The following is a 23139-nucleotide window of genomic DNA, read 5'->3' as shown; positions in this document are numbered from 1 at the left end:
TTTGGGTGCTAGCAAACTCTAGAACTACATTTCCCACAGAGGAGCAAGATAAATGCCTTAAAAACTTAACCTCTCTTTAGAATTTGCCAATAAGCTCTGCTTCACACTGGAGCCTCCTTTTAGTTCTACTAAATTTTACTAGAAACTTTTAGAAGAATTTAGTGTGAAGTAATGCAACACTTTTGAAGAAGCAACATTTTGTATCACCCTAAACTAGAACAGCACTAGTCAGCATCTAAGGACCTTGCAAGGGTCCTGGTGACAGAGGAAGGCTACATCTATTCAAGTATCTTCTCTGTAGCAGAGCCAGGAGACACTAGGAAAAAAACATTTTCGAAGTGAGGAGAACTGATAAGAAATGGAAATGCCCAGCATATTCTGTCCTGCCATGTAACCAGAATGTGAAGGGAAGGTCAAAATCAGTGACCTGACAAAATCACTGACCTGTACCAAGAAAACTAGGTACACCAACTGGCGCAAGGTTGTTCATCTTCTCAGGCCTAGTTCAGTTGATATGGCTATGAACTTCTCTTTTCCTCAAGCCCTGATTTATACAAAGTCGGAAGATGTTTTAATCTAGTTTAAAAAAACAAATTTTAAATAAAGACCTGAACTATTCATAACAGCTAGATGACAGTATTTGTCACAATAGTCTAATAATCAGTATTTCATTTAATACTCATTTGAACAATCAATCACTATTTTATGAGTAGGCCAGTTTGAAGATAGGCAGTTGCTGGTATTAACAAAAATGTAATCATATAGCAGACAATTATCATAGGAGCACAAACACTGGCTACTTTCACAAGAACAGTTTGTTGATGCATATGTAGTGTCCACCTCATTTGTTAACCAGGTATATACAATACTGGCATGTCTGTTATCAATTTTCTACCTAAACAAGAAAGAGGGAGCCTCTGTTCATAGGCACTACTTTATTAGCATCTTAACAAAATAATTGAGAAAATGACAGTAGGTAGGAACAATGTTCTCAATAGATGAGCTCAGGTTCACAGGCATTTCTAGAAAACAGACATCATTTTGCTGTACCTACAGTGTTTTTACACTTTCACCACAAATTCTCTCTGAACCACATACTTGTTGTGTATGTTGCTGGAACCCACCTACCATTTGAAGTCAGTTTTCAAGCAGTGTGATTTCCCTTGAACTTTATTACCTAGTATTTGTCCACTATAATGGGGGCGGGGGGGGAACACTGATGGGGAAGGAAGGTAGTGGGGGAAGGGAAGAGATAGGGAAGGACTAGGGTAGAACAAATGGGAAACACATTTAAAAGTGCAGATAACTGACAGTAAAATATATGTTCTTTGGTTAGCAAGCAGAAAAAAAGGAAAGGACTTGCACACATGATAGATATGCACTAGCATTCTAAAGCAGAAGACAAGAATGTCAAGAGTGTATTCTTTCCCCTCTGCCAGATGGAAGGGCTATTATTATAAATGAAAGGCAGCAGTAGTGGATGCCAGGCACTTTTGTTGTGTGCCAGATTCTGAAGTCCAGATGTAAGCAGGTTACCCCTGGGACAGGACAGGCTTCAGCTCCCGCAGCAGAACAGAACCAATCACAGTTTTCTCAGTGTTTATGATGAGATGTGCTGTAGAGCTCTCCTTCAGCTCCACTGTGACTAGCATCAGTGACCCACTGTGCACAGTCTTAGCTGCAAACCTGGAGAGAAAGGGAAAAATAAAAAAGAAAAGAGAAAAATCACTGAGGATCTTAAGGTCAAAGACTGCTAGCGTTTCTTTCTGCAAGAGTTAAATGAACTCAAATACAATAAAATACTTCTAAATTCATTAATGCATTTCAGGGGATAAACCATAAAACCTCCCATAAATTCTTCAAACATAATTTGTGCAGCATTGCGTAAATATTTTTGCATTTTAGAAGGACAAAGAGGTATCATGCAAAATTTTGTATTTAGTAGTACAAACTAAATTTTATTTAAAGAATTTCTTAATCTAAATACTGATTCTTCAGTTCATCTACCGTATTCATGCACACTGACAACCTGACTACAGCTGTATAGAATTTTCCAAGGATTTCCATTATTTGGTGCCCCAAAGACAATACAACTATGTTAAATGTAGTAGAACACATAAAAAAAGCCAAACTTCCTGTACTTTCTGAAATGTGTCTCCTCCTGCAATCTGAGAAATTAATTCAAACTAAAACTAGTCAAATTTATAAACATACAAAACAATCAGTTAGAAATGAGAGTAACAGGAAGACACTGGTTTATTCTATTGGTGAATTTATCTCCAGAATCATAAAAATGTTGCCAGTATTTTAAAGCATATTATAATTATTAAAAATCCTACAAAGGAAATAAAAAGCTACCAACCAATCAGATAGACAAAAGTTAAGACTAATGCACCATTACTAAATTCCAAGACATGAAGAACCCACTAATTACATGGAATTAAAAGCAAAACTAGCCTTTTAAGCACCACAATTGACTGAAAAGCCATTTTAGGCACAATGAACTTCTGTCAATCCTGTTAATTCATTCTGTGTGCAGAGCCAGGCCCAAGAGACAGGAAGCAAGAGGATGGCAACAGCGTCCATCTTTCCATCCTCCACAAGGAGCACAACATGCTTCCCCCCCCACCCCTCCCCCGTTGGTTACTTCTCAACAACAAAGTTGCTGCACATGGGCTTTTGAAAACACTAACAAGTGTGGAGCAGGTCTGTGACCCCGTCTGACCCCACTTTGCAGGGCCAATCTCCTCTCCTCTTTCTGAATGACACGTGTCTGAATCAGAGCCATCTGCCTCAATTTGCGCAACATCTTCAGTCACAATAGGACCCAGTTAGCCCTGACAACAGCTCACAATACAGAAAAATCAAACTGCTGCGCTGACAGCACGCTGTGGGCTATTCAAGAGCAAACCAACTGGTCAGCGTCTCCTGTCTGACAATCAGCATGGGCCTTGCAAAGCGCCTACCCAAGCCCTTGGGGATCTGTTTAATTACCATCAACATAAAGGAGGGAGTTTATCAGGAGATACTCAAAAAACTTCACTCCAGACTTAATTAAAATATTAGCCACTTAAGCAGGAAGCAAGTTCTCTTTAAACAAGAAGTAATTTCTTTTTTTTTCTTTTTAAACAAAGCATATCAAAATCTCATAACACATTATACTAATTAAGGAAACATGGGGCACTTTTCTAATGTCATCCATCACAGGTCAATCTATTTCTTTTGTCTGGATTACAGATACATTCAAAGACCTCTCTTTTTAATAGAAGGTTATAAAACGATATTACTAGTACAAAAATTACCTACTTAGCTAGTTCATCTATTTATGCTGCAATGTAGAAGATGACTATTTCTCTTGTTGACTTCGACAAGGGGATAATTATAGAAACAATAGTCTTATTAGTCACTTTATTTACTTAACAGTTGTGTCTTGGGACAACACAGAAGCAGATTATCTCTGAGTATGCACATAAATAGGTTGCTAGTTGACACTCCTGCTGTGCTTCATAGCTCCGAGGCTTGATTTTACCCTCTTTTATCAAAAGCTGAAAGTGATACAAAGTCAGCATTCTGGGAAAGCCAAGGTGGTCCAAAGCACCAGAGATGAGTTTTGTGCTGATATTTTTACATGTGAATTTGCAAAATCACTTAGGGGATCAATAGCACTTTTCCATACCCCTGAACAAACCACATAAAATCAATAAAATGTGAATTTGCATGTGTTTTGCAAGATGCAAAGGGCCTGATACTCAGATAATTTTACATGAAGTGTTAATACACATAACTAGCAACAGCTAATCAGCTTCTATCAATGGTCACTGGTATAAGATCTGGAATTGCTAGGTGAAGGAAGAATTGGACCAAAACAGGAAGACTTATTTCACCATTAAAAAAGCATGTATAGAAGAGAACCACACAGTGGGTTAACAGCTGCTTTTGAACTTCGGGTTTACAGCTGCTTTTGAACACTGGAGACCAAAATCTGTTCCTTAGAATAGGGAATATAATGTAGTTTCTAAGGGGAGTGACAAATACACTTGTATAATCTGTAAAACTAAATACAGTTATAACAGGATGAAGCAGCAGGCACTAGCAGTAAAACTGATAGGTCAGTTATTTAGATGTTTCAAATATACTGTCATTAAAGGATTTGGTTAATAGCTGTTTTTTCAACTAAATACACACCACTGCATTTATATGCTAACTTTTACCAGAAACCCTTGTGGATTTTCTAAAACCTATGTTGCGCTCAACTAAATACCTAGAAAAGCCTAGAAAACCACTGGAAAAATCTCTCAGCAGCAACAAATGAATCACTAATAACGTGTTCACTCTTAGTGAGAAACTTTGATTTTCCCCATGAGGTCGGTAATAATTTTTCACTTTTTCTGAAAGTTGATACTTAAAACCTTAACAGTTAGAATTTGAATTAAAACCAAACAAAAATCCCCAAACCAAACTAAACCAAAAAAGACAGTAAACCAACAAGAAATCATTGACTTTAATAAGTCTTGAAAAATGCACTGTGGTACATTTAAATCTAGGATGTAAATTGATTGATTGCAGGTCTAAAAGAAAGAATTTGTCCTGTGGACAACTCTTAACATAAGACACTATATTATGAGCATGATTCTGTTACAACAAAGGATGCATCAGTAAATACAAAAAAACCAAAACCCCAAAAAAACCTCCCCAAAACAAAGCAAATGAGAATACATCCAGAAAACAGAACCAAGTATTTTCCAGTAGTTTCAAGATGGCTGTTTCTGCTATGATGGAGTATTTAATTCTGTGATAATATTGATTCTAAACCTGATTTTACACCATTAAAATATTCAGGAACATTTACAGCTGTTAATATTTTTCCCATTTAATAAAATCAAGGCAGATTAGAAACAAAACAACGTGAGAAATATTTGCATATTCTGAATGATAACAATTCTTTTTTTTTAGAAAGAATGTTAAATATTCTAAGCATATGTGACATGCAAAAACAGAGAGAAGGAGTTCATACATTATTTTTACAAAAATAGAGTACTTGTCAGTGGGTAAGGAAATACACATTAAGAATAAAATTCAGTATCAATGAAGTACTGTATATTTTTAGAAAGACTTGGTCTTTCAAGAGTTAAAAATCAAGTACATAGTCTTGGTCACCTCCCATGAAAATAAAATTTGTTCATGGTAACCATACAGAAAAATTTGGTATGTAGCTGACATAAAGAGAAAACACAGAGTATCAGATGCTACAATGTGACAGCATTTGCCAAACACTGACTTTGCAATGATGACTAGCCTAAATACAGACTGGCAGTAATTTTCTCTTTTTTTGTAGACAAAATACAGCTACACTATAAGGAGATGCATTTTTATGAGGAAAGGTTATGAAAATTTCATGGCAGTGAATATACAGAAGCAGACTAACTCACTTAAAATCTGCTCTTTAAAATTCAACATTTGAGAAAGTAAATTTACACCTGAACACTCACTATCGGGATATTAACAGCAGAGCAGGGTTTGTAACGCATAATTCAACAGCATTAAAACACACTCTCTCCTGTCCGGTCCTTTTCTTCCTCTTTGACTTTTCTATTCAAGCTAAATTCTCTTCTTTTTCTCTTCTACTGCTTACCACAAATAGTGACAATGGCCCATGGAGGCTAAAACTTTTTTTTCCTCTGCTCTTTCTTTAAATCTTGTACATGAAGCCTTCAATTACTGCCTGCTGAAGCAGACAGAATCCTATTAGTATGGAAGACAATCAGAAGATGCAATGCCCTGCCCTAGCCGTAGAAAAATAATTAGTCCAAAGCTGACAAATGTGTAATCAAGTTATGCAATGAATATATTCAAAGGGGAAAAAAAAAATTACTGCTGCGAATTAGTCCTCAATTTGTAAAAATAAGAATGAGTAACTACAAAGGACCTTCCAGTACGTTAACTGGACGACAAAGATACTTACACTTACAGTTTCAGTACTCTGAATCTTCCTCTTGCTCTGCTATGTACAGATTTGACTTTATAATTAAGATTTCATCTAAAAATTGGTTGAATTACTGATTTACTTGTATTCATTCTCTGAGTAAGTCTTAGAATACGAAAATGAAGTATTTGGTATTAGTTCTGACCTGGGGATAGAGGAAGCCTAATAATAAAACTGTAAGCACAAATATATCCACTAAATGCAGGATCTTAATCTGGTGATTTTGACATTGATTACTACTAAAAAAATTTGATTAATATTTACCTTAAAAATCATATGATGATAATTAGACTTTCTTTTTTCCAGTCTGTTAAATGCGATTTTAACACTATCTTTGAATAAATTGTTCAAAATATCTAATTCATTACAATAATGAAACTATTTTCCAACATTATCTATTTTTTCAGGGGTATAAAATAATAAAATTGTAAAATAATTTGCAATCAAATGTACATATTTTTGCCATGTTTATCTGTATTGATAAAATAGATCTGATTCTGTCCTCAGTTTCCAGTAAGCAGCTGCACTGTACCTCTAACAAAAAGGCAGAAGTGCCAGTCATCTGAACTTACTGTCCAATACATAGCACTACTCCACATGTTCAAAAAGATGCTGCATGAACTTTTTATCATCTTCCAAATTTATCATTAGTTTAAAAATATCAGTGTTTTTTATGTAGGTATTTATATCTCCTCTCTAAAATTCCAATGAGATAAAAGCTTGAATCAAAATATTTGGTCCTCCCACCTAGAAAATTCTAATTGTAATACTCAATCTATTTTGTTTTCTCATATACTTTTTTTTTTTTCTATAGAATTTGGCATTTAATATGATATATGCTTGAGAATTATACTCAGTCCATTTTTAAAACAGGCTATAAATTTTAATTTGCAGGAAAATTATTTAATTCCAAGAAAGTAGATTACCTTATAGAAAGATATTAAAATATTAAACATGCTCAGAGATCTTTACAATCAAAGATATTCTTCTGCTCAGTTAGTTCTTTAAGTGTTAAGCATTTTCTGTTTAAATAACTGGCTCAAAAGGTTCCTGTTTGTTTTTCAAAGAAAATGCTGCACATATTTATCACTTTACAGCATTCAGATACAAAAGCAGTGCTGTCCTCTAGTGGACAACAAATAAGCCAGGCTAGAACAATCTATTTTGATGAACCGCATAACTAAAATGACTCACTCATATACTTTTAATATTAAGATCAAATTTAATTTCTTGAAGTTATTTTAATATTTTGCAATTTGCACCTAAGCTCTTTAAATACAAAAATATAACTACAGTGTTAAGGGCATTAAAATGATTCAGTGTGAAGGCATTCTCTTGATCAAGTATTTTGTACCAGTTAATCAAAATCTTCATATGATGGTAATACATGAAATACACAGGGCTCTTTTCTTAGCAGAGAGAAAATTTCAAGGTTTTGGAACATTAGGATTTGATTAAGAATTTGATTATGATTTGATTAAGGAATAATTACAATAGGAAGAGTAATATGAGGAACTACGGAATGAATACTTTCATGTTTATAAAATTCAGCTTTCTTTTCCTCTATTAATAAAAATATTAACCTAAGAATAATTACTAACCAGAAAGTCTTCTAGTCCTGCCTGTTAAAAGAAATATAAATGGTTAGCCTAGTCGGGATTTTTTTTTTTTTTTAAGGAAACAAAACCAAATCCCTCAAAACAGAAAGCACGACCTACTTCCATCATATATCAAGAAAACTTTAAGAGTTTACAACTTCTGGCTAAAATGAAGGCTGAAATAACTGTGGACATGGATATACTATTCCATTTAAAATTCCGTCTCCTGCAGGTAAAGACTACCAGAGAAGCTGTTTTGCCTAGGGTATTTAGCTCTCTAATTAATTTCTACTTGAGAAATTAGGAAGCAAAATCAAAGCTGCATGACTATTACAAGTTTATTTACTCAGCTACCCACTGAAGCTTTCTGGAAGAGTAGAAAAAGAAGACTTGAGCCCCACAGCTAAGGAACCACAGAAGCAAAACAGTCCAGGTAACTGCATCAAAAGAGCTATTTTGCAGGAGCAGAGGTGGATTTCACTTCCTTGGAGCTCTCCAACAGGCTAACTGCTTAGTAAAAAAAACCTTAGAAAAGGTGTGTTTGCACACAGAGCAGGAACAGCCTTAAAAAAGGTCTTTGTGGATTTATAGACCTGTTTATCAGCTACTGAGAACATATTTTTGGATTCAAGTGAATAACTATAAAGAATTTATGTTTCTCAGAAATTTATACACAGTGTTTATCCTCAATAGATGGGTATTTTCCTTTACAGCAGACATGCTGGAAGCAGATGCAGTTGTTAGTTATGTGATCACTAACTTCCTACCTGAGAATTCTCCAAATGTAGCACAAGTTGGAAGATGACATACACAGAAAAATTTTCCACGTGGACCCCTTTAGGTGGAGTTTGATTCAATACAAATGTACCTACACACATGCAAAACTGCATACCTTTTCTCCCCACATTAAGTGTTGCTGGATTAAAAAGATGCAGGGAGGATAACTGATTACTAAGCACAACATTCTCTGATAATCAAAATTGTCTGTAAACAAAACCCTCTTTCCTTTGAGAATCAGTCTGCCAATATACTATAAATGGGACATGACAGGTTGCAAAATGATAAAAAGGGGTGAATACAACCAGACTGTCAGGCTGATGCATGGGGTGAGAAATAAAGGCTAGTGAAACACAGGTCCTTGGATTTCTGTATTTTAAGCATTTTATGCAAGTTTCTCTATTTGGTCTTGCTGTTTTCATACTGTTCAGAATATGAATTCTTATCCACTGCAATGTGTTTACTGTCATAATACATGATTTACACAGTATGTTTCTGATTTTGCTAAAGGATAGCAATATAAGCCTCCACAAGACAGGTGGACAGTATTTTACATCTTGCTCAGTAATCGCTTATTCATGAAATCAGGTAGTTAAGGGTACACTAAGCAATGGCATACAGCAAGCTCTGAACAAACTACCATATCTAAGTGGTTCAGTGAAGTGTCCTTAAAAATGTAGGTCACAGAAGCTGCACAGTCACTGCATGCACTGCTGTGCTTGAGCTCGTTAGACCTGCCCCAGCAATGAGCATAAGTGCTGTTTCATGCTTCTTGTTTAAAACTTAGCTTGCTTGCTGCTAATTTAGGTGTCTACTACAACAACACACTAAGATGAGATGAGAATCCTCCCTCTACAAGTCCTGGTGATGTCTAGAAAAAAGAGATGACTATCAGCATCACCGCTTTCATGACTGTAATGGAGAGGATGTTAAAATCACCATTTAAAAATGTGAAATGGCTACTCTGAAGCACTTTAGAGCTTCGTTGTCAAGAGATTTGATTTTCTCCAAAACCTCAGATTGTCCCATACTGGGTTGTTGAAATGACAGAATTGACCATGTTAAATTTGAGGACTGAAATTAAAGCTGTCGTGTGTCTCAGAGTGCAGGTCAGTGGTTACAGCCATCCTGATGAACTGTAGAATGGAGATGTGCATATGACACCATGCTCACTTTCTAATCCTGCTACTTCCTGTTTGCAATTGTGGATTCCTTCCAGAATACAACAGCAGCAACAGACTAGTGCAATTAAATAAGTTGAGGTTGACTAAACTTCATTCTTCATAACCACCCTGCTGGCCTCAGAGTTTAATCTCACTGACTGATTGGGCAATGCATAGGTAGTCTTTAAGAATGAAAAAAGTGGAAAAGATGGTCTATCTTGCATCAATTTTAGAGCCACAGTCATTGAGGGAAATAATATTCTGTAGTACAATGCATCCCATTTAAGAAATGCTTTGGGAAGTAGAAGGTAGAGAGGTAGGTAGTTGAAGACAGCCTGATTCTCCATCCCTTTACACATTATACTATGACGTCAATGGAAGCACACAAGTATAAAACAAAATGAGAGTGAAGAAGTAAATCCAGCTTATGGTCACAGCTCTGAACAGATTTTTCTGCTGTATGCTACTTGCCAACACTTTTAAAGCTTTGCACCATATTTTGTTGGTAGCAGGAAAAAACACCTCCTATGTGCATTTCCATCACTTTTTTTCCTAAGCCAATTTAGCCTGAAACACCTCTCCTTCATGCATAGGGTCTTCCATAACAGTAGATGATATTTTGACATTTTTTAGAGGATTATAAGAGCATTCAAGTCTTTAAAGATTAAAGTCTGCAACTAGACTTTTCATTCTATCACCATCTGTTATCTTTTTGCTATATTCAAAGTGAAGCATATGATTACTACCTATCCTTATAGGAGCTGAAAATGAATAAAGGAGAAAGAGACCTGAGGAACTTTTAGAATATTCATCTGAGAAGAATAAGCAACACATCTTGAAAGTAACACTAGCACGAAAAGCTGGGTCAATAAGGCTTGTGTCAGTGAAATAGAATATGACTGAAAATCTTGAACTGAGTAATGTCTTCATCTCATCATATTTTGAAATAGAACAGCCTGGATTTTGTTGTTGTTGTTGTTGTATCTAAAGCAATGAATGTTATTGCCCAAGTAGAGAACAGGAGCTCAAGTAATGGTCTATAGAAGCATCAGCTTTGAGGGAATAAATGTCCTCCATTATGTACCCTCTTATCTTGAAGACGGAAAAATTTCTAGTAGACTTTCCCCACTGACAACAAACAGCAGGCATATTTCAACTGAAAAGTACTTGGTCTCTAAAGGTAGTTATTCAGAGTGATTTCATTCCCTGCAGGAACAAATAGTTTTCTTTCAGTGTCTTTGTCTTCAGATATTCAAATGATGCCCCTGGATGTGGTCTGAACCAAAAGACAGAAGCTTGGTGCCTTAGCTGACTCTCTCTGAAATCACTTTATCAACACCAAGTAACAGTTCTCAAAACATTAGAAGAGCTATGGATATTCCAACAATTACTCTAATCACTCCTGTGAAAAAATATTTTAAGAAAACAAAGGACTCTTTTTTCTGAAGTTTTCATATTTAAGAAGACACATTTCCTATTCAAGAAAATTTCTCTTTTGAAATTTCACATTCTTGCTTCTAGTACAAGCCTTTTAAAATTTACATAATGTTTCCACTTAATAGCAAAAGCAAGACAGATCAATACATAAAACAGTTAAATCCTATTAAGAGCATGCAAAAGCATTGCATGTAGTCTTACAAGGCCCCATAATCTAAGCCCTTGAATAAACTCTGTTGAAGATCAGGTAACTATTCTAAAGGAAGTAAAATAGTATAGCAAATTTATTTTTCAAATATATAAATAGTAACCTGCAACTCTGTGCTCTGATATATAGACATAGATATAGATATAGATGGGCTGTTGAGTTCAAAATTTTTGCAGCTATCACTTCAAATAAAACAGGTCAGAAATGAGAGTTTAAAGTAGAATCAACTACGTCACCTGGCATTTTTTACTACTCTCATTTAACAATTAAATTATTACATTGTAACTAAGTATACAAATTTAGCAGCCACATGGTAATGAGAGAAAATAAATGATGTAAGAAAGTGTTGCTATATTATGATAGTCTCAGATATATAGCTCATGTAGTTGACATTTGTTTTCACTTATTTTATTTTTCTTTGATGACTATATGCTACTCTGTTGATATTTATTTCAAGTATTTACTTTCAAATCTTCAGTATATTCGCTCTAAGTATTTTTATTTGGTGCAAAAATAAAGTCCTAATAGGGTTATTAATTTAAGGACCAGCAATTGGGTTCCACCAGCATGACAACATCTTCAGCATGAATGTGAATTTGTTTAGACTGAAAGAAACCATGAAACACACCTGTTCATGTCCATTAGATACTCTTGCACTTGTATTAAACCGTACAATTTCATTTTGAATGAGTATATTGCATTACCAGGCAATACAAATTTTTTGGCATTAGCCATCATTAAGCAGTAATACTCAAGTTGGGGATGACCAACTAATAAGTTAATATAATTTATGCTGCACAGCGCAGAATGCCAAACAACAGTACTCCTTTTGCTGTGTAAAAAGGTATGTACTAGGCTCTTCCAAGAAGTCAGCTGAAGCAGTCCTCACAGAACAGCACGATGAGCTAAAAGTTCTTGGATGTAATTTTTTTCTCCAGTATCACTTGCAATAAAACAAGACAAATGGCAATCCGATAAAAAACTTAGAAAATTCACTTATAATGTATTTTTATTGAATCTGTAACTGTTTAGAGAAGATAAAAGGTGAGTGCTTATTTTATTATCCTGAAATTGCATTTCACATAAATAAAAGTCACAGTTCTTGCATCCATGAGACTTCTGCCAGAAGACATTTCATTTTTGTTTCTTCTCACGGCAGAGTTCATTTAATCCAAACATATGTATACTTTAGATACATATATATATATATATATATATATATGTATATATATATATATATATATATATGTATATATATATATATATATATATATAAACTATTTCAGGATTTTTTTTCAGCATTTTGAAAGGATTAATTATCTAATATCTATCTCAAATATTAATTCATGTGAATCTAGGATTTACTTTAATGATAAAGCATCACTGTTTAAAAGATGAACAGGTTCATCACAGTATCAACTAGGTAATGTTCCTGCTTCTGTTCTCAGTAAAATCTAGGTGGAATTACAACTACATGATATCTGTGAACTGCAGTTACTTATGGTGAAGCAAACAAAGACTATTTTCTAAATGCTTATCAACTGCTGGACACTTCTCATAGGCCACTTAAGTTGTTATATACCATTTTTTTTCTTGATGGATTATTCTATAGTCTATTCTGTAACTATTGTGGCAGACTGAAAACACTGTATTTTAAATCTAAATAATCAAAGAAGATTTCAGGATGCTCTGAAGTACTCTGAATACTTCAGCTTGACCCGAACATGCCTTAACCCAACAGCAAGCACATCTTCAATTTATTTAGTGTTGGTATAGACTCTTTTGTAGAAAACTTCCTTTAAAAGAAACCGAAAGAGCAAAAGAAAACAGCATCAAATTAGAAACTTATCTACAACCAGGAAACCTGTGGCTGAGCTAAGAACTGGGCTATTATTTTAGCGAGCCTTTTTGAGACTCAGTCAACAAAACAATCCATCCCTATGTGTTAAGTCTCATGTGATAGATAGGGTAAAGATGGAGAGCACCTGTATAGTGCAGACACTTCAGTCTCTCTTGATTGACACTGTCACCTAGTCTTTGAATTGACATTAAGAACACAGGCTATACAGATCCCTCAGGGATGCAACAAATGAGGACTCTTTCATGGAGGATCAGGTGTCAACAGTGACAATCATTTCAGTGCAATCACACTAGCTGTGCCATGTTTTTGTGGTGAAACAGAATTTTATCATTAACCGTATCAAATACATAGGAAAATCCAGCTGGGTTAATGTTAATGCAATGCAATACACATGCCCAGCAATGCAAAAGAGACTACATCCAACAAAGAGAAATATCAGGTTATTAGTCTTGTCTAGGCTACAGCATTCTCACCATTTCAAACAGCCATCTCAGTCAGCAAAATTTCAAAGAAAAGCACTGTTCTTTTCTTTCAAAGATGATACTTTGCTCTTATTGAATATCAAAATTCAGGTAACTAGAGGTAATTCAGAATTTAGTGAACAGTTTTAGTAGATGGTAAGAGAGATGTAGTCATTTTCTTATTTCAAGACCAGGTTAACCTGTTTGTTCCTGTCACAAGTGAGATGCCATACAGATTCACAGGACTAAACATTTTGAGTCAATCACATTAAAACCTGTCATTAACCAACAATTGTATCAATTCCACTGACATTCTGTATCAACAGTATTTGGATGAAACTGATTAATCAGCAAGTGACAACTGGAAATTTGACAGGGCCAATGACTTTCTTGGCTGATAACTGGTTTTGCTTGCAGATATATATAGGAACTTCAGAAAATAATGTAAGAAAACACATTGCTTCTCACAGGTGATACAACTGGAGCAGGCTGCTTATTATGGGAAACAGAGAAAAAAGTTAACCTCCCCCACCAAAAGCTTCTTTCAAGTACTGTGCCTTAAAAGGCTACCTCTTCCCTTTGAAACAAAACAAGGGAAGGACAATTTCCTCTAACTGTGTACAGTAAAGTCTAGACATTTCTATATACATTCAAATAATGAGCTGCAGAGCACTTAGGCTCAAGTTACTATCTGCTTAGGATTATACACTGCAATATAATTGGGCACCTTCTGCCTTAAAGGTATGGATAGTAAAATTTTCCCTAATACTATCAAATGTTGATGAATTTTGGACTAACAAATTAATATTAAAAGATGGTCCTACTCTGAATAACAGATAATCTTACCTGTGTATATTATCTTGACCAGAAGGGACTACACCCAGGTTTGCCGCTTTCACTACCCTCTCAATTATTACAAGTCTAGTAGAGTTCTCTGGAGCAACAGCTATTGTAGCAGATGTCTCATTCATTCCTGTCAGCATTCCTGAAACATTAAGTATTTCATTATGAATACTTTAAAATTTGCTTGCTTATTAAGCATTAAACCAAAATAGTAGACATCTAAACAAAAAAAAAAATGCATTAAAAGTGAAGTAATTTATTCAGAAAAAAATTTTATAAGAACTCACATAATTACCTTAGTTTAATGTCTTACTTGCAATGACCTATTATCAGAAACAAATTAGTAATAGCGGAACAATGATATGTGTGATACTAATGCAACTGTGAAACCAAGGTAGTTCTTTCTCATAAAAAGCTTAACTTAAAAGAAGAACGCAAGCGCAGAAATTAAATACTAAGTAAGACTGATTTGGAAAGGTCCAGCTTAAGTAAAACTATATACAAAGACCCATTATAATCTTTTAATCATAGATTTAATTATAATTCCGTATCCAGTTGCTAAAAATTATCTTGAAATTCAGATAGTAGTAATTAGTTCAATTTAGTTATTTAAGAGAAAGTCAGCACATTAGAAACTGGGCAATACAGCTAGTATCCAGCTCTCTAAAATATCAAGATAAACCATTTGAGTAAAATATTTTGAATATCTCTATGAAATGGAACAGATATGTCAGGATTATATCCAAACATATGACAAAGAAAAAGTAATGAAGGATGTGCCATTCAAGGACATTTTAACAAAACTCACACTTTTCTATCAATATCCATTGTTTAAAAGAATGATTTGTTGGATGCTCATGTTGATAAAAACACAACAGTAACTACAACTTGATACTGTGTGTGCCTTTTTACGGTATGTTCAGAAGCTGAAAATGCAGACAAACAAAGGAGCATGGTACTTCAGGCAGAAATATGAAGCATCTGAAGCAACACTAACAATGAAAACAATGGAAAAGTCTCAGAAGGCTAATGTTTTAGGGCTGCATATACAGCTTGAACCCAGAGGAAACAGTAGTACCAAGATGCTTAATAGAGCAACTAAAACAATAAATCCAACATTTTAATGCCCCGGAATGTGCTGCTGTCACAGAATAAGAAATATGAAAGTAAAAATGGAACAGCTGATACGTAAAAAATAGGGTATTTTTGAAGAGAACAAAAATAAGCATACAACTTTTATAACAATCAGATTTATCTTGGGAGTAGAATTCTGTTTCAAATTGTTTAACTATTAGGCAAAAGCTTTACAAACTACATATGCAGACTAAAACTGCTTTTAAGCAGAGCACGGGGACTGACATAACACTGCTGAGAGATGTGTGTACTTATTTAGGATTTAAACCTTCTCCATTAAGCTCTATTGAAGAGCAAATGCTGAATAAATGAATGCAACTATGTTTATGTTAAAAGCCTGTTTCCCGCAGCATGTAATTAAAGGAAATGTTGTACAAAGCCAGTACTTTTGTCAAGCTCCTGTAAATGGAAAGATGGATAGCACTCAGAGAAGTGAATGCATTGCTTCATATTTAACCTTAACACTCTTGTCATTAATGGTTTGTCTAACTTGTTCTATAAAAGACAAGGTACTGCTCCATTGAAGTAAAATTAAAAAAATCAACTAAACCATGCTTTTCAGAACAGAAGATTCATTATCGTCGACTAATGTATTGGCATAAAGCAAAGTAACATCCTATCAAGTAAGGCACACATTCAATCTGCTTTTTCACCCCCCTTTATTTTTAACTCATGCTGTTTTATTGTTATAGGCAATTTGTACCACTCAGCATGACAGTGTAAACTGAATCAAGATTAATTTACATGCAAAAGAACACTTAGGAGAGCAGCGTGGTAAGCAAATGTATTGTCTCGATTGCTGAGGTGGAAAAGAACCTGGAAATAAAAAAGGGTACTCTAATTAAGGAGCATCAAATATGATTGCTTGGGGTAGTCAATGGCCAGAAAATGGGAAATGTCCAACCATTTAAAGAATTAGCATCTTGCTTGTTAGGAAAACAAATTTTATATATATAATTCTAACAAAATTAGGGAAACTATCTGTTTATTTAACTAAGATTGGGTTTTGTTGTTGGTTTGGTTTTTTTAAATGTGATTCAGGTATACACTTCTAAAAAAACGTTGATGAAATTATTTTAAAACATGTTTCTTGAGAGAAAAAAAATCCTAAAGTAGTTTTAATTGCCTATTTTAAAAACACCATCATAAAAATTCTGATTAATATCCAGCTGTAACAATCACATGACACGTTTAATATTGCTTGAAACGTGAGAATCTAAGAACAATCTAGCCCCAGCACAAAGCAGCAATTAGTCTGGGTTAACTACCTGATACGATGAAATAACTGTACGTATTTTAAATAATAAAAGAAAATTAAATTGGAAAAATTACAGTGATGGGTAACAAGGTATGTTAGCCAGCAGACTAGTCCTATTCTGAACTGAGGGAAGGAAACTTTTGCTACTGATTTTTAAAAACAACAGACAAGTTGAAATTTGGATAGTGTTCCCAATAATAAATGTTCCACTCATTCAGAATCCCTGCTATGGCAACTTGACCTTTTATGGTGATGCGATGTAAAACAGGGTATAAAATTCTGAGGCCTGATGGATCAGAAGACGTATTTGAGCAGAAAGGTAAAGAGTGTTTGACAATACCATTTTTATCCACTCATTCCAAACTGTCAATCACAACAACTACTAACTCAGCTGCTGCTCTGGGGAACTACTTTACCAGAGGATTCCCGAGCTCAGAAGGGAAGGAAAGGGGAGATGGTGTAGCAAAGCTAAGCGTATCATGCACAGCATGTGGACAAGAACAGCTTTTGAGGTTCTGCCACTATACCACCAGATAACTTTCAGAGCCATGAATATTCAATAACCTGTCTAATCCTCTCTCTCTGTGCCACCAGGAAGAAAATGGACATATACAAATGTAACAGACAATGCAAAACAGCAGAGTGTAATTGAGTAAAGATGTGTAGCAATGAATTGTCTTCTACGTAGCAGTAAAATACCAGCTATTTCCTCTTTAGCATTCTTATTAGGTTCCACATGCAATTTAGATGTAAAAATCCTTAAAACCCATACATATTTTCATTCTCTCCCAGTGTTACCTTGCATTTCTAATATTCCTCTCATTCCTTCATTTTTTTTTACCTATCTGTTTTGGTCACAAATAAAACCAGGCATCTCCAGGCACAGGACTTGAAACATGTTCAAGACCAACCAAAAAAAAAAAAAAAGGAAAAGAAAAAGCAAAGCATGACAAGTGAAAAACAAGTTATATAAATCAGATTCATTTGAAGAATACAGGCAAATTGAAGTTAAACACAAAACAGAGTAATATATACGAACTTCTAAATTGCCCTGCATTTATTACTGTAATTTTGATTTTTCATTCAGCAAGAACACAAACTAATTCTTCCCATATGCTTCCTGTTCCTAGATCTTTGTAATAAATACTTATGCAAAATGTAGAATTGCAACCTCCGCTACCAAGAATATTCTGACACAGCTGATATCCACACGAGAAAAGATGCAATAGGAAAGGTTTTTAAACCTGTGGTAAATTTGCCAGCCTGCAAAGTCCTGCATCAAAGAATGAATTCAGGAAGACAGAGCAAGCGATACAGAAATGCCAAGAGACCTTCATGGATTTACAAATACTTCATATAAACAAATTTTCAAATAGCTTTATTCAGAGTAGCCTTTCTGCTCTATTAAACATAGCAAACAGCTGCCAGATTTATTCAGACAAATAATCAACAACCATAGAAGTAAAATGGCAGAAGAAAAAGGAATTTTGGCAACAACTCCACAGAGGACCACAGCTATTCTCCAAGTACACTTCTTCTATGTGCTCATGGTTCTGTATGGCCAGTCAGGAGGAAAAGAAGCCCTCAGTCACAGTAAAGCATACAAAAACTCTATCAGAATATCACAAAGCAAGCAAACATAAAAACAGGGAGGCAACAAGCACAGTAACTTGCCTTGTTTTCACTACAGCCTCAGCTACAATTTTTAGAACGGAATAGTTTAAAACAAATGTGCCACAGCCTCGTTCAATCACTCACCTTGGTTTGCTGAGCAGGTATAAAGCAGAAAGGCAGGCTTTAGCCAGCAAAGGGTAAGAACAGCAAATAAGTATCAATTGGTTATGAAAACAAAGCACAATCCTAACTTTTCACTGCAGCCATAAACTTAACTGCAAATGATCTAGACAGTATTTAAACTACTTTCTCAATAACTCAAAAACACAAAAGCAAGAAATGCTCAAAAGCAATAACTAATAGTACATAACATTACTCATTGGTGTTCTTGACTGCATGATGGATATACTGAGTTTCTGAGCCTTATACAATGAGACAGGATCCCATGGGCATATTCTCATCTCAGTGTGAAGAGACATACATATGTAAATCCCCATACATTGAGATAGATGAGTAAACACTACTATCTTTAAGTGCATCCAAAATGTAACCACTTATATTTTAAAATATCCAAGAATCATATCCAAATTAAGGACAGCAGTATTGACTATTCCATTTAACATATGGTCAAACCTAAGCAAAATTTTCTCTAATTATTTTGAATCAAACATTCAAGTCACTAAAAGCTCTTATGGGGGGTTTGTGTCTGGACTAGCATCAAAGACTTACATTCTTTAAAGACACAATATTAGTAGAAGGCAGAAGTATAAAAACCATGTCACCATTCTAAAACAGTATTCCATCAAGAGTATTTTTTAATATATAAAGTGTTTAAAACTGAAAAGATCAAAATCATCTTCAAAGTTGCTGAGGAACAGGTACACGAATAGAATTTAAAATCAGTATTGGAATAAAGAATAGTAAAAACCAATGCAATACCAATGTATAAATGGTTTATTTCCTTGAGCTGGCATCCCAAGTTTCTGCATTACTGCTAGTAGGAAAGGCACTCACACTTCATGACAGGAAGACAAAACTCTTTGAGCCAAAAGACTGTTTCAGGGTAAAGGGTGGGCTTTGACCCTTTAAAGACTGCATCATATCACTGCACATCCTCTTTAAGACATTTTTAAACTACTTATTATTGTCAGACTGAATACTAACAGTGGCTAACTCAACCACCTACAACTGGAAGCACTTGCTCCATGCTTGGAAACTGAAAGGATGTAGCCCTCTTCCCATCCAAATATATTTACTGAAGCTGCTGAAGTATTTCTCACCTTGCTCCTTCTTAAAATCTTTCTCTGACATAGTGACAGGCAAGAGCAGCTCTCCAACAGAGGGTCGAATGTTAACACTGAAATGATCATCCTTTGTGCTAGAAAAGAGAAATTACAGATAATCAATCAAGTGCTTCAACACAGATTAATACATACATATCAGCTCCAATTTTTCTGTGAAATCTTTAAAAAGTCTTAAAATCTGTAAGAACTACCTGTATGATTTCCACCTTAGTAATTAGTAAAGCTGATCCATTTCCTCCAGTACAAACATGGTATGCATGGTCTTGTATTTCTGAAAATTTAACTTTTACTCATATCAATGTTTATTCGTAATCTACAAAGCATCACACTCAAACTAAAAGCTTGCAAAGAACAATTTATTGTGCATTTTATAAATCCTTTAAAAGAACTGTTACATGTCCCTTCACCAGCTACAGCTGTCCTAGAAATACAGCTAAAGATAGGAAAGGTATAATTTCAGACAAAAGGATGATGCTGTCTGAAAAAACCCCACAAACATTCCAAACAAAAAATACATTAGTAAAGAAGAAATATTTTTGATAACTTCAATTTTACAGTATTTGGTATATTTAAACAAAACCACACAGCATACTGGTTAATGTAAAGGCATGCTGGAAAACTGTAGAACTTGAGGCCGTTTTCTTAATGGCAGAGTTACATAATACTATCACTAGAAACATAACACTATCAAATGTTACACATTTCTCCTTAAGAAATAAGTATCATAAAGTGAACTTCCTCTGAGTATCCATTCAATTTCTAACTATTTTGTCTTAGACTTCTTCAAGGCTACAGAAACTCAAGATACATTCACTCTGCTATGTTTCATTGACTAACTGTACCATAAGGGATTTGCGCAGCAATTCAGGATCAGTACATCCAGTTGGAATCATTGTTAATGCTTTAAAGCCTGAGAAATTTTTAGAAAAGAACACTTTTCTTTTTTTTTTTTTTTTTTTGCTGGTGTACCAAATAGCCAATATATATTGATTGGTGATATGCCTCAGATGTCTTACTTAAATATAATGATACAATCATTTGAATGGAAAATATATTTCATCAATTAACATCCCTGTTATTTAAATTAACCTAAAACATGTGTTACTGATTGTTTTATAAGTCTGCAACTTCAAAGTTTTGAAAAAAGATAGGCTGATAGAAAACAAACAGCACTACAGGCCAATACTATAGAAAACACATGAGTCTCCCTCCTAAAGATGCAAGACAAGCCACCTGGAAACAGAAAAGCATATTGCAGTCCTACTACTCAAAATTCTAATACTTATCATAATTACCCATTTTCAGAAGGAAATGCTTAGGAACTAGTACATTCTTGTTTTCTAGCTTCTGATGTGTTATAGTTATGCTTATGGGTGCAGTCTCAAGTATGGGCTGTTCAAATAAAACTGGACATCTATGCTTTTTTGAGAACTGCTATTTAGTAAACATACAGGGGAACAATCCCTTCAAACTTGCTAGTACTTCCTTTATAAAGAATCATTTATTAAGCGCTGCTTTAAAAAGCTAACAAATTCAAACTTTTTCCCCCCATACTACTTTAAATGCCATCCATCTTTAAAGTCATTATTATAATAAAAGACCAGGGATTGTTTGATTGGCTAGCCTGATTAAGTGCACAGTAAAATAAGCAAGAAGTATTTTTTTCTTTAATTTTTTCTTTGAAAAGTGATTAAGAACTCAATCAGCTTAAGAGCTGATGGAAGGGTCTTTAATCAACTGCCTCATTAATTTTTTGCTGTTCATACCTACTACTTGGACTATAAGACTAACACTTTCAACAATACCTTCACTGACACTGTTCAACTTATTGTTCACCAATGTTACGTTTCATATTTAAGCAAGATGTGCTCTACATAATTCAGCATGAAACAGATAAACCATTTTGTGTACAATGATTTACATCCTACATTGACTGGAGATGCCATTTGTACATAAACTTGACTGATCACATCAATTATTAGATAGCTTTAATGCTTATAACAGTATTCTCACAATAAGAAAGAATAAAAGCATGATTACAGCTTGGGTTTTTTATGTCTGTAACTGCTCAAGAGGACCACTTGACACTGTTAACAAACAGTTATGCTGTTTGTTGATGTTTGTTGATGCTTGTTGATGCTGTTAACAAACATGCCACTTCCATCTCCTCTAGTGAATAAATAGATAATATATGTTCTTTGATAAAACATGAACTCTTCATAGCCTACAAACAGAAATTCTGATTGCTAGTTTTTCTTCAAGACCACTTTGTTCTTAATTTCCCTTTAGTCACCATCTGGGTTACTTTGCATTACTTTAATTCCAGTGTACTTCAGTAAATTTCTTTCTCACCTAGCAAAAGTCACCCCTCCTTACAGATTCTCTTTATCAGACACTTCACAGATTAAATATACAGTTTTCGTTTATTGATCTGCATCTCTTTTATTAAATCTTTATATTAGAGAGCTCATAATATCTAATTTAACAAAAGTTACTTCATAATTCCATAGAACCACAAAACAATTCAGAAGGGGCATTAGGAATTCACCTGGTTCTACCTGTTGCCTAAGTAAGGGCCACCTTAGCCCACTTTGCTCATGGCCTCGTCCATTTGAGCTCTGAGTATCTCCGAAGATGAAGATTTCATCAGATATCAAATGGAGAAGTTTGAGAATAAAATTGAGGCTTGAACACAACTACTTAACTTCCCCCAATACCTAGGGAACTAAATTTCAGTGTATTTAACTTATTCATTTATATTTTCGAGACTATAATTAGTATAAAGGATGCTTAAACAACAAACTACATTAACTTCTAAAAATCTGCTGGAGAACTGGTCCAAGCTGCACTGAAGCATCTCTCAAGTGGTGTGTCTTTCACTTTCCTGGAAAATCAAGGTGAAGAAGCTTACTGGAAAAAATACCCAAAGGTTCTCAGACCAACAGAATGTGTTTTAAGGTTTCAAAAATGAAAGACTGCATTTTCTGGTATCAGCAAGTGCAGCTGGTAAGTTACAGCCTTAGAGGGACATGAATACTTAATGAAAAGTCCTTAGAAGAAGCTCTAAAAGGATCAAACAGTTGGGGATGTCTGACAACAGTACCTTGCCAATAGTAGTGCTGGGGTCTCCTCCCCTGCCATGCAGCCCTGGGAGAGGGGCCCTGAGGGCACAGACACGGGGTTTCCCTGCCCCTGCTCAGCCTCGTTCCCATTGGTTGGTTTGTGTTCCCCTGCGTGGGCAAGGACCCTCGGGTCCGGTGACTGTGACAGCTCCTCGGCAGAGCTCCGGCCATGCGGCTGGAGAAATAAACATCTCTGAAACATCTATCAAGAATCTGTCCACATACATATTTCCTTTCCACGGGACTCCTGGTTTGATAAATGCGTGTTACAGTAATCCCCACTGTAACAAATGGTGGAGAATTGCCGGCAAGACACTGATCCCTAAGGACAGGAAATTCGTGAGTAAAAACCACTCTAGATCTCTCTCTTCTCACC

General features: G+C 35.0%; 1 protein-coding gene across 4 annotated transcripts in view; it reads right to left on the bottom strand.

The window, feature by feature from the left end:
* Nucleotides 1–920: 920 nt before the first annotated feature.
* The window catches only part of AP3B1 (adaptor related protein complex 3 subunit beta 1), a 163270-nt gene continuing 141051 nt past the window's right edge, over nt 921–23139 (bottom strand). For 2 of the 4 annotated variants that reach the window (XM_048290851.1, XM_048290852.1), the window contains exons 25-27: nt 19618–19715; nt 14335–14473; nt 921–1686 (exon numbers count right to left, since the gene is read on the bottom strand). In XM_048290851.1, the coding sequence (XP_048146808.1) occupies nt 1533–1686; nt 14335–14473; nt 19618–19715 (391 nt within the window). In that variant the 3' untranslated portion in view covers nt 921–1532. Of the gene's footprint in view, nt 1687–14334; nt 14474–16535; nt 17612–18481; nt 18519–19617; nt 19716–23139 lie in introns of those variants that run through there. The other 2 variants (XM_048290854.1, XM_048290853.1) reach the window with 2 other exon arrangements.

Source organism: Corvus hawaiiensis, chromosome Z, assembly GCF_020740725.1.
Source record: "Corvus hawaiiensis isolate bCorHaw1 chromosome Z, bCorHaw1.pri.cur, whole genome shotgun sequence".
Lineage (NCBI taxonomy): Eukaryota > Metazoa > Chordata > Aves > Passeriformes > Corvidae > Corvus > Corvus hawaiiensis.
Note: the sequence above shows the minus strand (reverse complement) of the source record. Positions and strands in the feature narration are given on the sequence as shown.